The 14,543-nt window shown below is 42.2% G+C and overlaps 1 protein-coding gene across 2 annotated transcripts in view; it reads right to left on the minus strand.

Moving 5' to 3' along the window:
* IFT57 (intraflagellar transport 57) overlaps nt 1-14,543 on the minus strand; it is a 36,588-nt gene that overhangs the window by 19,957 nt on the left and 2,088 nt on the right. For both annotated transcript variants that reach the window (XM_084843326.1, XM_084843325.1), the window contains exons 2-4: nt 7,586-7,748; nt 3,911-4,029; nt 1,288-1,378 (exon numbers count right to left, since the gene is read on the minus strand). In XM_084843326.1, coding sequence (XP_084699452.1) covers nt 1,288-1,378; nt 3,911-4,029; nt 7,586-7,748 — 373 coding nt within the window. The remainder of the gene's footprint in view (nt 1-1,287; nt 1,379-3,910; nt 4,030-7,585; nt 7,749-14,543) is intronic.

Consider the following 14,543-nt stretch of genomic DNA (forward strand, 5'->3'; position numbering starts at 1 on the left):
GGAATTTGGGATATAAGGACGGAGAAGGCAAAGGAGGAGGGAAACAAATAGCCCTGGGACTGAGAAAACAAACCATGGTTTGTTCGATCAACTGCCACACAAACCCTGGGTGGGACAATAAACCATGGTTTAAATAAACCATGATTTAGTGTTATGGGTGAACCAGCTGAAGAGTGGACTGTATCAGTTCAGATTGGGGAAAAGGGGGCGGAAAGAATCACACTTCTCAGGGCTCCCTTATGTTTGGAAAAAAGAAAAGCTTCCTGCTAAATAAAAACCTAGCATGTTGGGGAGAAATGTTCTAGCCCAGCCCAGTGCACTTACCTGGTTTTTATTTGTGGGGAATTTTTTTTTAAATGTGGGAATGTTTAAAAATGTGATAGCTCATGTGGTACAATCCATTCTACCACCTCAGAACTGTACCACTTCATTCTGTTCCATGTGTAGCAAGGCCTAATTGGTTTTCTATGTGGCAATGCAATGACACTTAACCCATTTACATCAACAAGATGTTCACACTAGTCAGCCACATTCTCAGTATCACTACACAGGTATCTTAATTCAAGATAGTTCAATTATTGCAGAACTCAGAGTCAGAGAGACCACGGAGTGAAGGAAAAAGAGTTTTTCTTTATTTAACGCGCGGGCTTTATGGCTGGAATAACTTCCAAAGAGCCAAAAGCCGCAATTTACATCAGCACATTGTTTTCATAGACATTATGACACATATGCAAAATCTCCCCCGCCCCTTTCTGTGTGGGTTTGCAGTATTCAGCATTTCCTCTCCTAGCACCATTGTTTGTAATACAAGAAATGGGTTATAGGGTAGCCATGATAAGCAGAGAACAGCAGAGAACATGATATACATATCACTATGACCTTAGCCTTTGTTGACAAGTTAAGAGATTCCTGCGTCTCGTCAGCTTACAAACATATATTTCAGAGAGCAAGAGCTCAGCAAGAACATGAAGCATGAGACTGCATGAGGCTACTTAGTCTGACCCCCGATATGGCTGCTACACAATGTTGCATTCTGAGGCACAAGAGCACACACAGCCCTTTCAAATAGACGGGGCATTGGGGCCAGTGGACAAAACTATTATTTCATCTTATTCCCGCTATTACATTTATGCTGCAATTCTATACCCACTTACTTGGAAGTAAACAACATTACATTTGATAAGGTTTACTTCTGAGTAAACACATACAGGATTTCACTGTTAAACACAGGTGTTTCCTTCTCATTTAGCAATAGTAGTAAGTCAACAGGAAATTACATATACCTACCGCAATTATTTCTTCTACTTTATTAAGAGTCAGTTCAGCATCATCTTCTGTTATTGCTTCTTCTTCTACCTCCTCTGTTGGATACATGGGCCTAAAACAATAAACACAATCCTATAAGAATGTATGATGATGCAGCAGTTTTTGTTTTTCTTCTCAAGTTGAAAATACAGCAGTTTGAAGGTACTGCTAGGCAGCGATGTGAAGTGGAAAATGTTCCACTGTTATACTGTCCTATGGAAAATGTCTAAAAATGCATTGTTTCATAAAATTAATTAGTAAAATAATTAATGGATACAACACCAATCAGATCTGTCAGTTTAAAAATTATAATTAACTTTTTTCAGATGCTTATCCCTGGGAAGCATGCATGCATATATAGAATTCTTTGTGCGTGCTAAAATTACTATGTTAACAGCATTTAGTGCCTCGAAGTGACATCCATCCTTTCTCCTCCTTCCCTTACAGCCCCCCCAACTCTGCTCTGGAGAGTCCCCCAACACTCCAGAGCAGATTTGGGGCATGTGCAAGGGACTGAAGGGGGAGAAGGAATCCATTCCACTGGCAGATGCCATTTTGTTGGTCAAAGGACATTGTAGGACACAGCTCTTTGTTTTTTGCTTAATGTCTAAACAATGTCAGGAAGTATATGCTTAAGAGTTGTAATGTCTTAAATTGACAAGTATTCCAATAAAAACAATTCCCAAGCAAAGCTTTCAATTTGTTTAAATATGTTTAAACCATGTTAGGTGCACTTTATTGCTCCCCACCACAAATATTTTAGTTCAAATAGTTGTGGGGTGGTGGAAGTCTGGTTCATGCTTTATGTTCATAAATAAGAGACTCCCAGATTTTTAACTTGCAGGGACTCGGAAATCCTTTTGAAAAAATCTGATAAAATAGTACAGGACACAAAGCTTCAAAACACTATATGCTGACAATAACTGATATATACAAAGGCAAAACAAACTTCATTAATGAGGGAATACTGTTGTTATTTCAAGTTTCTTGTATTTCTTCATGATTTTTTTGAAATAAAACTGACAAGCGAATAACAACCATATTTCCCATAGTTTTCCTTTATGCTGCAATCCTATACCCACTTACTTGGACTAAGCCCCAATGATTTCAACTTACTTCTGAGTAGAGACGTACAGGACCTCATTGTGAGTTTTATTTTCTAAATATAAATCAAACATACCGTGATTTGCTTTTACTATTTTGTTATGTTACGGTATTTTTAATGCAATGTTTTAAAAATGATTTTATTATACTGTAATTTAAGTGTTTTTGTATTGTACACCACTTTCAGTACCCTAACATGAAAAGAAGAAATATAATAATATCTGAGGTGGATGCATATATGCCTAAATGCTCAATATATTTTTGTATTTCTGTAACCCAATAAGGCATGCAAGTGTTATCATTCTCATATTCAGGAGGTGGGAAGGAAAAGATACCAAGAGACATTGTGACTTGCCTAAGAGCACTCAGTGAGTTTAGGGCTTAGGAGAGGTTCGGTTCTCTCCCTGTTCTTACATGCTGTTCTACAACAGCGCCTGCAATGCCATAGGCAATATCCAATAGTTTACACAGCAGTGGCAAGTGTGGAGCCTGGACATGTGAAGCCCAGATTCAAATAGCTGCTCAGCTAGCAACTTCACAGGATGGCCTTGGGCAAGTCACTCTCAGCCCTAACCTACCTGATAGGATTGTTGTGATGATAAAATGGGATAACACCATATATTCCAGGGTGAGCTCCTTGTGTAGCAGCCATGTCAGAAATCAGACTAAGTGGACTCATGTTCTTGCTGAGCTGGCATGAGATAGCTAAAACAGCAATGTGGAAATTCCCCAAATTATTAGCAGGACTAGGTCTCTCTGACTCTGGCATATCCTGTTCCAGTCCTCTGCTTGGCTTGCATATTACTTGGCTACATATCAAGGTCTCGTTCTTTGCTAATCGTGCCCTATTACCCATTTTCATAGACCACGCAGTTAGAAACAGTGAGAGAAGGGGAGGGGGGAAACTGCCTACTGTCATATCTATAAAAGTCATGTATTACTGTGATTCGGGGCTTCTGGCTCTTTGGAAAAGATTCCAGCCTCAAGCCCGTGCGTTAAATAAAGAAGAATCTCTTTTTCTTTCACTCCATGGTCTCTCTGACTCCGATTTCTGCTACACTTGAAAGAAGGGTGGGATAAAAATCAAATAAATGGATAGGTGCTTAATATTTTCATACAATTACATTCCATATAGCAGTCAACACAATAATGGGTACCCTTGCTGGAGAGAACATTCCAGTTTCCCAGAGTCAAGTTTCTGAGGTTCACATGATAGAAATGATACAACATACATGCAATAGAGGAGCCATCATGGGGAGGATGCCTGGGCCTCATTTGTCTCACACAAATGAAGAATAACTGTACACAAATTCTGACAACATACCAAAAAAAAACTGGAATTGTGTGGAAACTTAGGTCTATGTCTGAGAAAAAAGTGCCACAGTATATTTGGATATGACCTGCCTGTATTGTTCTAGTGTTCTCATTTTGTACAATTAGCCCCGGAGTTCCTTAAAATACAAAGTGGAGAAACACAGTCAATCTTGTTAAGATATCACACCTTTTCCAGGCAAAGGATGTATATTTCAAGGCTTCTTCCGCTAAGCAGTCAAGAACATAGCACGCTTGCTCTCCATAACCTGCCTTTAGCTTTGAGGGAGGAAAATCCACAGATCTCCCCTAAAACAGAAATATACATCATTAACCGAGATGCAACATCATTACATATAATAATTACATTTTCTTTTTCATCAAGGTCTGGTTCAAATATGTTTGCAGCATCAAAAAGCAATTTGCATATGTGAATGAGTTGCTAAACATAAACACCAGCAATAGAACTTACATATCAACTTGCATCAGTTCAGAGTGCTTTCCAATGGAACCTATTCATACAACTCAGCTGCAAATGATGAGAAATCAAGTAATGTTCGTGCACGTGCACACGAGACCCATGACTACTATATTCATGATCTACCACACTGCTTTTAATTTTAGTTTTCTATTTGGATGTGCTGTCCAAATGTGAATCTGACAGCCAAGACATATCATAACTTCTCCCTAGCTTTTGATATATTTCCTGCCAATAGCTCACAACCACAATACTAAGGCTGCCACTTACTCAATCCCATTTTTACTTTCTTGAATTATTGAAAGGGTAATTTCTTCAGAAAGTTGGTGGACCTATTTTCCCCAGTACCTGTCAACACACAGGCTCAATTCATGTATCACACAAAACCATGATCTGGCATGACATCTAAGACGAGAAATTATTATTTGAGATTGGCTGGTACACCAGAACATGGTTTCATGTGGGAATGTAAATCACAGTTAGTGCTAACTATGGATAGGTGTGATATCTGAATCAACAAGCCATTGTCAAGGTTATGACTCTGCCTCTGCCTGCAGAGTCTGTGGCACCAAGAAGGCAGGAAGGGAATTTATGAAGCTGAGCAGATAGAATATGAAAGGAGGCAAATACCTCTAAACCATGTCTTGCCTGTTGTATGTTAGTAAGTTCAAACCATGGTTTAAGTTTTAAACCAGGGGTGGGCAACTTCTGGGTACTGTGTTACCTCCCATGAAACCCAGTAGGACCCACACCCCAGCCCTGCCAAATATGCTGTTGCTGCCAAATTTGTTGTTGCAGCTGCAGCAGCAGAAAAATCAACCAATTTTTGCCGCTGCTGAAAATTTTGGTGGCAGGGGAACATGGTGCGGCCTAGGGGGCAAGGGGGGGTTGCATGCAACCTGCATGCTGCTGACCAGTGCGCTAAACCATGTTTAGTGCTAACCAGATGTAATGTCAGAATTGAGCCACAGGGTCCCTTAAAGGATGACATAGTGTCTGCATAAGCTTCGTTCCGAAGAACAATTATGTGAATCAAAAGTTAAAGTTCAAAATCAACTCCCCCCTCCCTTTACTAGCAGCAGCACTGCAATAAACTGAAATTAATCATTCTTTTACAAAGCAGCTACCGTTGAAACCACCCACCTGCTCCAACAGAGAAACAGAAGAGAAACCTCTCGCTCAGGAGGGGTGGATAACAGGACCCTGTCATACTCCTGCAGGACTGTGGATGATGAACTGTACTTGCCAAAGTTACATCTTCTACACAGCTATTAAAAAGTATATGAGCCAGTCCTCACTTCCATTTGATTGTCCTAAAAGTAATAGCATGGACTGGGTCTATTTTAGAAGAAAACTGCTAGTGTAGATTAACATTCTATCAGGACATGTGCTCACCCAAGTACAAAAGCTTCCAAGCAAGAAAGCAACATATTTATATGGCCTATAATATCAACTGCAATGTACCAGCATCTCAATTGTGCTTCCCATTCGATTTGATCTTTAAAAACAGATTCACCTCCATTTCATTATATTCTCTAGGTCAGGGGTAGGCAATATTTTCGGCCCCGTGAAAGCATGTGTAATTTTCTTTCCAGACAGAAGGGCAGATTGGTCCCGTAATCATTTGGGCCCAAGCACATATCTTGGGGACTCTTCTTTTATTGTTGCCCCCCTTGCTTTCATTCTCTCTTTTTTGCTCCTGCTTTGCTAGATTCTCTCTTTTCTTGCCCCCTTCCTCCTCTTCCTGCCACTTTGCTTTCCTGTGACCCTTCGCTGCTGCACTCACCGGCATCTCCCCCACCGAAAGTGTCTGTCTTCATGAGTCTTCTCCCTCACTGCTGCACTCACCACCACCTCCCTCCTCCACTGGAAATGCCCCCCATCGCCACAACCCTTTCCCACTCCTATCACCAATGCAGAAAAGGCAATAGCTGAGATGAGGGGGTCATGAGGGGGCTGGAGGGCGCACGGTGGGGTTGTGGAAGGTGCAGGTGCATCTGCGGGCTCTGCACTGCTTACCCCTGCTCTATCTACAGTAATCCAGAACATAATTATTTTTATTAAATATATATACTGTATATAAAAACATAAACTCTATTATGTTTGAATAAGTGAGAACATGGGAAATGGCGTGCTAGCCACAAAGCACATAAGTCAATTTGGTTGTACTGATAAACATACAGTGCATTCCTATACATGTATACTCAGCAGCAAGCCCAATTTAATTTAATGAGATGTAATTCAAAAATGCATGGAAAATAAGGCTATCAATGGGCACCAGTCTTGTTGGATATATATTATCTCCAGTATCAGAGGCAGTATGCATCTGAATACCAGTTTCTGTGGAACATGAATGGGGCAGTGCTACTGCACTCACGTCTTGCTCGTGGGATTCCCAAAGCCATCTGGCTGGCCACTGTGGAAACAGAATGCTGGACTAGACAGGCCTTGGCTTGGATCTAGCTGCAGACTGACACTTCCTCCCAATGCAATTTTATTCCCCACCCCACAGCCCTATCCAACTTTAATTGAGGGATGACAATAAGCTTGGTGTAATGCGGGCTGCATGTGGCCTGTATGTTGCCCATACCTGTTGTATACAATACTACAACTGAGTGTATATGCCCTTCATAAGAAAACCTTATTGATAGATAGTACACACTTTATTATGGAACCTGACCACTCATGAGAGGTCAGTTTGTGTGGCAATACACTTCTAGCCCTGGATCACTGTCTGGAAAGCAGAGTAGTCATGTGGATACAAAAGTTAGCCATCCCCTCTTAGCTAACTATAGCTCTGCTGAAGTACAAGTTAGAGGGTCCATTCACACGATCACGGGAGGAGAGGGAAGAAAACCACAATGTGTGCCCTCCCCCCACACATCTGTGGAACCATGCAGGGCAGCATGGTTCCCTTACCTATCCCCACTCCATGGTTCCACTGTCATTCTTCTGGCACTGTAGCCACATATCCCAGCTGCCACCATGGCAGGAATGCGGCCATGCTGGCTGCTCCAGCCATCGATACATAACCATAAAGATCGGTCGCATGGGCTACAGCGCCACCGGAACTTCCAGGCATCTAAGCGGCTGTCTCTGGGGTCAGCCGGATTTACCAACAGAGCCGCCAAATTTATCAACAAGGAGCCTGAAAGACAACATGGTAAGCCACCCCGGGGCCCCATACCCATTCTGCAGAGGATGGATAATGAGGGTGGGTAACTTACTGATCATAGGCGGGCAAAACACCCCACACAACATGCTAACCCATGGTGGGTTAGTGTGTCATCTGAACCCAACCAGAGACAATTAGCATATATGCAGTCCACAAAATCATAATGGATGGCCAAAACATTTCAAAGACACAGAATTAAATGGTCCACTTACAAATGACCGCAGCTCTGAAAGTATGCTGGATATTGTTGCATTTGGGTCGTCATATTCTTGTGGTTGTTCAAAAGGGTGTCCTGCTTTATTAATCAGCCAGGCAGCAAGGGTGCAGAACATGTAAAACTGTTCACCTGGATTAATTGGCAATGCAAAGTAGTGCCTGTTTTAAAAGGAAAAGGAGCAGAGATTAGTCTGCCTATACTGAAAAATCTTGCCCCCCTTGCTAACAGAACGTCTCTGCATTATTATAACCTTCTGTGGCCTCAAAATTGCTTTATCCAAGGATGACATTATGGGGCTGGTATTTCATTGACAGGCAATTTCCCTGGTAGATGTGCTCTTTTCTTTGTATTACTTCAGAATGTTAAGCCACAACTAGCTGTGCCTTCTTTTGTGTATGTACACCCTACAGAAAATTAATTTGAATCAAAGGCTTTAAATGCAATTCTCAAGAGCCTGCTGGCTGAACATTTGACAGTCCAAAAGGGATTCAATTATCTGATCATTTATAAAACCTTTTGCTGCTTGCCCTTCTATGGAAGAATACAGCATTCCTTACAAATATTCACCGCTTCATGTTTTCAATGTTTAAAGAACAGAAATCTACTTTATTGAGACTGATATAAATAAGAACTGTTAAGAATTGGGGGTAGGGAATATATAACATCAGAAACCATCTCCACAGCTTCATGCACCATAATCTCCAAGATCAGCAGAAACAGTTCCACATTTAGCCAAAAGCATGCTCTGAACCAGCCTTTCCATAAGCTATACTCAAAATAACAACTTTGACATTTTAAGATTGCTCAGATAGAAACAAACGGCTGGAGACCAAGGTTATACAGGCAGCTGGTAGCTTTAATATCGAAGAGAATTTAAGCTGTCAGTTTTGTTTTAATTGGGTTTCTACAGAGTATTTTATATTTGTTTTTAAGTCTACTATTACCTACCCTAGGCTTTCAAGATAGGGAAGCCTATAAACCCAATCAAGCAACAAAACAAACAATTAATATTCTCAATAAAATAAGAAAACCGAAACATCATTGTTGTTGTTGTTGAGTCGTTAAGTCGTGTCCGACTCTTCATGACCCCATGGACCATAGCACGCCAGGCCTTCCTGTCCTCCGCTCTCTCCCAGAGTGTGCTCAAGTTCATATTCATCACATCAGTGATGCTATCTAGCCATCTCATTCTCTGCCATCCTCTTCTCCTTTTGCCTTCAATCTTTCCCAGCATCAGGGTCTTTTCCAGGGAGTTTTCTCTTCGCATTAGGTGGCCAAAATATTTGAGCTTCAGCTTCAGTATCTGTCCTTCCAATGAGCACTCAGGGTTGATTTCCTTTAGGACTGACTGATTTGACCTCCCTGCAGGCCAGGGGACTTGTGAGAGTCTTCTCCAGCACCACAGTTCAAAAGCATCAATTCTTCGGTGCTCAGCCTTCCTTATAGTCCAGCTCTCACAGCCATACGTTGCTACTGGGAAAACCATAGCTTTGATTATACGAACCTTTGTCGGCAAGGTGATGTCTCTGCTTCTTACTATGCTGTCTAGGTTTGCCATAGCTTTCCTCCCAAGGAGCAAGCATCTTTTAATTTCATGGCTACAGTCACTGTCTGCAGTGATCTTGGAGCCCAAGAAAATAAAATCTGTCACTGCTTCCATTTCTTCCCCTTCTATAAGCCAGGAAGTGATGGGGCCAGATGCCATGATCTTTGTTTTTTTAATGTTGAGTTACAAACCAGATTTTGCACTCTCTACTTTCACCCTCAACAAGAGGCTCTTTAGATCCTCTTCGCTTTCTGCCATGAGGGTGGTATCGTCTGCGCGTCTGAGGTTGTTGATAATTCTCCCGGCAATCTTAATTCCGACCTGTGATTCATCCAACCCGGCGTTTCTCATGATGTACTCTGCATATAAATTAAATAAGCAGGGAGACAATATACAGCCTTGTCGTACTCCTTTCCCAATTTGGAACCAATCAGTTGTTCCATGTCCGGTTCTTACTGTTGCTTCTTGACCCTCGTACAGGTTTCTCAGGAGACAGGTAAGGTGGTCTGGTCCTCCCATCACTTTAAGAATTTGCCACAGTTTCTTGTGATCCACACAATCAAAGGCTTTAGCGTAGTCAATGAAGCAGAAATAGACGTTTTTCTGGAATTCTCTTGCTTTCTCCATGATCCAGCGAAAGCTGGCGATTTGATCTCTAGTTCCTCTGCCTCTTCGAAACCCAGCTTGTACTTCCGGTAGTTCTCGGTTCACATACTGCTGAAGCCTAGCTTGTAGGATTTTGAGCATCACCTCGCTGGCATGTGAAATGAGCGCAATTGTACGGTAGTTTGAACACTCTTTGGCATTGCCCTTCTTTGGAATTGGAATGTAAACTGACCTTTTCCAGTCTTGCAGCCACTGTTGAGTGTTCTACATTTGTTGGCATATTGAGTGCAGCACTTTAACAGCATCATCTTTTAGGATTTTAAATAGCTCAGCTGGAATACTGTCATCTCTGCTAGCTTTGTTGTTAGCAATGCTTGCTAAGGCCCACTTGACTTCACTCTCTAGGATGTCCGGCTCAAGTTCAGTGACCGCACTATCATGGCTATCAGGGACATTCAGATCTTTCCTGTATAGTTCTTCTGTGTATTCTTTCCACCTCTTCTTAATCTCATCTGCTTCTGTTAGGTCCCTGCCTTCTTTGTCCTTTATCATGCCCATCTTTGCACAAAACGTTCCCTTGAGGTCTCAGATTTTCTTGAAGAGATCTCTAGTCTTTCTCATTCTATTGTTTTCCTCGATTTCTTTGCATTGTTCATTTAAGAAGGCCTTCTTGTCTCTCCTTGCTATTAGCTGGGATTCTGCATTCAGTTGGATATATCTTCCCCCTTCTCCCTTGCTTTTCGCTTCCCTTCTTTCCTCAGCTACTTGTAAAGCCTCATCAGACAGCCACTTGGCTTTCCTGCATTTCTTTTTCTTTGGGATGGATTGAGTTGCTGCCTCCTGAACAATGTGACGGACCTCCGTCCATAGTTCCTCAGGCACTCTGTCTATCAGGTCTAATCCCTGAAATCTATTCCTCACCTCCACTGTATATTCATCAGGGATATGATTTAGGTCATACCTGAATGGTTTAGTGGTTTTCCCTACGTTCTTCAATTTCAGCCAAAATTTTGCAATAAGAAGCTCATGATTTGAGCCACAGTCAGCTCCAGGTCTTGTTTTTACTGACTGTATAGAGCTTCGCCATCTTTGGCTGCAAAGGACATAATCAATCTGATTTCGATATTGACCATCTGGTGATGTCCATGTGTTGAGTCGCCTCTTGTGCTGTTGGAAGAGAGTGTTTGCTATGATCAGCGTGTTCTCTTGGCAAAACTCTATTAGCCTTTGTCCTGCTTGATTTTGTACACCAAGGCCATGCTTGCCTGTTATCCCTGTGATTTCTTGACTTCCTACTTTAGCATTCCAATCCCCTATGATGAAGAGGACATCTTTTTTGGGTCTTAGTTCTAGAAGGTATTGTAGGGCTTCATAAAACCGATCAACCTCAGCTTCTTCGGCCTCAGTGGTTGGGGCATAGACTTGGATTGCTGAGATGTTGAATGGTTTGCCTTGGATTCGTACTGAGATCATTCTGTCATTTTTGAGATTGTACTCCAGTACTGCTTTTCCCACCCTTTTATTGACTATGAGTGCTACTCCATTTCTTCTAAGGGATTCTTGCCCACAGTAGTAGATATGATGGTCACCTGAATTAAATTCGCCCATGCTTGTCCATTTTAGTTCACTTATTCCCAAGATGTCGATGTTCAATCTTGCCATCTCATGTTTGACCATCTCCAGCTTACCTTGATTCATTGATCTTACATTCCAGGTTCCTAAACAATATTGTTCTTTACAGCATCGGATTTTCTTTTCACCACCAGACACATCCACAGCTGAGTGTCCTTTCGGCTTTGGCCCAGCTGCTTCACTCTTTCTGGCGCTACTTGGAAATTCCCTCTGCTCTTCCCCAGTAGTATATTGGACACCTTCTGACCTGAGGGGCTCATCTTCGAGCATCATATCTTTTAGCCTTGTGATACGTTCCACGGGGTTTTCTTGGCAAGAATACTGGAGTGGGTTGCCATTTGCTTCTCCAGTGGACCACATTTTGTCAGAACTCTCTGCCATGACCTGTCCGTCTTGGGTGGCCCTGCACAGCATAGCTTATGGCTTCACTGAGTTACGCAAGCCCCTTCGCCACAACAAGGCAGTGATCCATGAAGGGGAGAAACATCATACATAATTATTAATAAAGGCAGAGTAAGAAAGGATAACTTCAAATATATATATGGATGACACATTCATTTTTTATATTTGTAGCTCCCTGTTTATTTTGGCAGCAAGGTAGGCTAGGCATAATGCCCTGGCTGTCAGTTAGCCAAGATTTGTTGAGAAAAAGCTTCTCTGAGGACTGGTCCAAGCTACGCGCTATTTGTGTTTTATTTCTGACAAAGACATTAAAAAATATTTTATAGGAAATGCAATTAGAAATCCTAAAAGCAGGTTCTTGACTTTCCCATTCCAGTTGTGACATGGGCAGAATCAGGCAAGTTAACTTTTACCAAGTACGTCATTAATCCATCAGACTCTTATGCTCTGCTCTCCATATTGAACACAACTTACATGTAACCCCATACATGTGTACTCAAAAGTAAAGTGAATCCCACTGAATTCAATGGGCTTACTCCCAGGTAATTGGGTACATATGATTCCAGCCTTCGAATTAAGTCTGTAACACAGTGTAGGCAAGAGGCACCTGTCAACGGGCCAATGTCTTCTGGTGAAAGCATGAGGAGTTCTATTAATTTTGATATCAAGACTCAAGTTCACTGTGACATTTTTTCCCAATAAAAGGGGGAAACATTGCCTTTTTTTCTCCTAAGGCAACACTTCAAACTCCCAGACCATTTTTTTTTTAAATGCTACTATTTCCCTCCATCACTAAGGGCACAATCCTACCCAGATAGGCGGCCGCCTCTGAACTCAGAGGCAACCGCCTATCCAAAGCAGAGCAGGAGAAGCTTGGAGGGGATTGTTCCCTCCGCACTTCTCCTGACCTGCATTTTTGGCTAAACAGCCGGTTGCGGCTGTCTAGCTGCGGGAGGACGGAGCGGGGAAGGAGGCTGCTGTATGACACAGGATGTGTCGTACAAGCTTTTCTGCCCTCCTTGCCCCAGAATGCCCCTAGCCACACCCCTTTTCAGCTACTCTGCACTCCTCTTGAGAGCATGGAGGACAGGGCTGTTCCGCGCTGCCTCCAAGGCAGCACAGAAGTGGGGGGAGGTCGGTTCTCCAGGAACCGACCTCAGAGCACAGGCTCCAAGGTAGGTACCTGGATAACACAATATCCTATAGGCTTCTAGGTTGCCCTACTGTCTAGCAGTCATGGGGTTGCTCCCTCCAGATAGCCAATCAATTTAAGTACACTTAACTGTAAGCATTATGGTATCTCAGAAAGAGGATTCTGACCACAATTTTTTCAAATTATATTATCTTATGACATTATATTATGATTAATTATTATGGGGTTGTATTACTGGAATCTGATACTGTCACCTGCAACTACATATACCCTATAGTCAGGTTCTCTGATTGTTCCAAAAATATATCCCAAAATGGAATATATTGTTACCTTGTTTTGTTTCAAAAAATGTAATTTTTAAAAAAAACAAACAAGCGTTTTATTAAGAAGCCTTTCCAAATTAATGCAAGTTTTCTATATATAATCAAGTGTGCTGCTGACTTGGGACCGCTAATTGATAAATGTAGCTTTTTAGCAACATTTCTGCCCACATCATCTACTCATGTGAATGGTGCAATATCTGAACTCGTATGAGATCATGCCTCATTTTCTGCAAGTTAGAGTATTCCAAGTTTTCCATTTCATAGAACAGACAGAGTGATCTGATACTGTTTTTATACCCTGGTTTGGAGGAAGCCTTTAAACCACCATTTCCTGGTTCATATATAACAGAAAACTATTATTAAAAAAAAAAAGATAGCTTTGCCAAAGTTGGACGTGCAAGTGGGAGAGGGAAGGGAGGGCAAAGGGGGAATATGCAGACACGTGACTCACCAAGTTTTAATTGATGAAGGAAATCCAGACTATACTATGCACAATGAACACTGATTTATGTAATGAGGTGTTAGGAAGAGCTGTTCAAGATATAAAGCTTCATCTGAGCCTGAAGCCTCATAGAGGGAGCAATCCTATAGTCCCAGTGAGCATCCCAGGGATCATAGATAGCTCGGAAAACTCCTCTGAGGTCAGAGACAGTGCTCCAATCTTGAAAGGGGATGGCAGAGATCTGACCCCAAATCTCTCCCCTTTGCAGCTGGCAGTGAGAGAACCACACCGACTGCCTCTCTCTGAGGTCAAAAAAGCGACCTCAGAAGAGGAGGAAAGGGAGTGTTCAGGTGGGCAGGGAGGGGAGGAGACCAGAGAGGGCAGGATACAAGTTATCCTCCAGCCTCCTTCACTCCCCATCTGAAGCGCCTTTGCTAGACGGGCTGAAAAGCCTGTCTAGTGAAACTCAGGAAAGACGGCGGACAGGGAGGTGAATATTTCTTCTGTTGCTCTGTCTGCCTGCCGGAGTTAGCCCGGCAGGGCGCAGGAAACTCGGAAGTCTCCAAGTTCAGAGGCTTCCAAGCAGCAAGAATGGAATCGATAGGACTGCATCCTAAGGTAACTTTTATTTTCTGACAACACAATCCTAGGCATGCCAAATTGTAGAGGATTGCACCCAGTGACATATATATCCCACAAGTATGACATTTAGGAACTTAAAAAAAAAATCATGGTAACCGAAACTGCCAGTAATCTATGCTGTTTACAGCATATACACAATACATAAATATGTAGCTTTTATTTGAACTAAAAATCATTGAGTTAAGCTGGTGGAAAGCCTTACTAGCT

This window comes from Heloderma suspectum, chromosome 3 (genome assembly GCF_057233095.1).
Source record: "Heloderma suspectum isolate Gila_16-S chromosome 3, 16-S_ref, whole genome shotgun sequence".
Classification (NCBI taxonomy): domain Eukaryota; kingdom Metazoa; phylum Chordata; class Lepidosauria; order Squamata; family Helodermatidae; genus Heloderma; species Heloderma suspectum.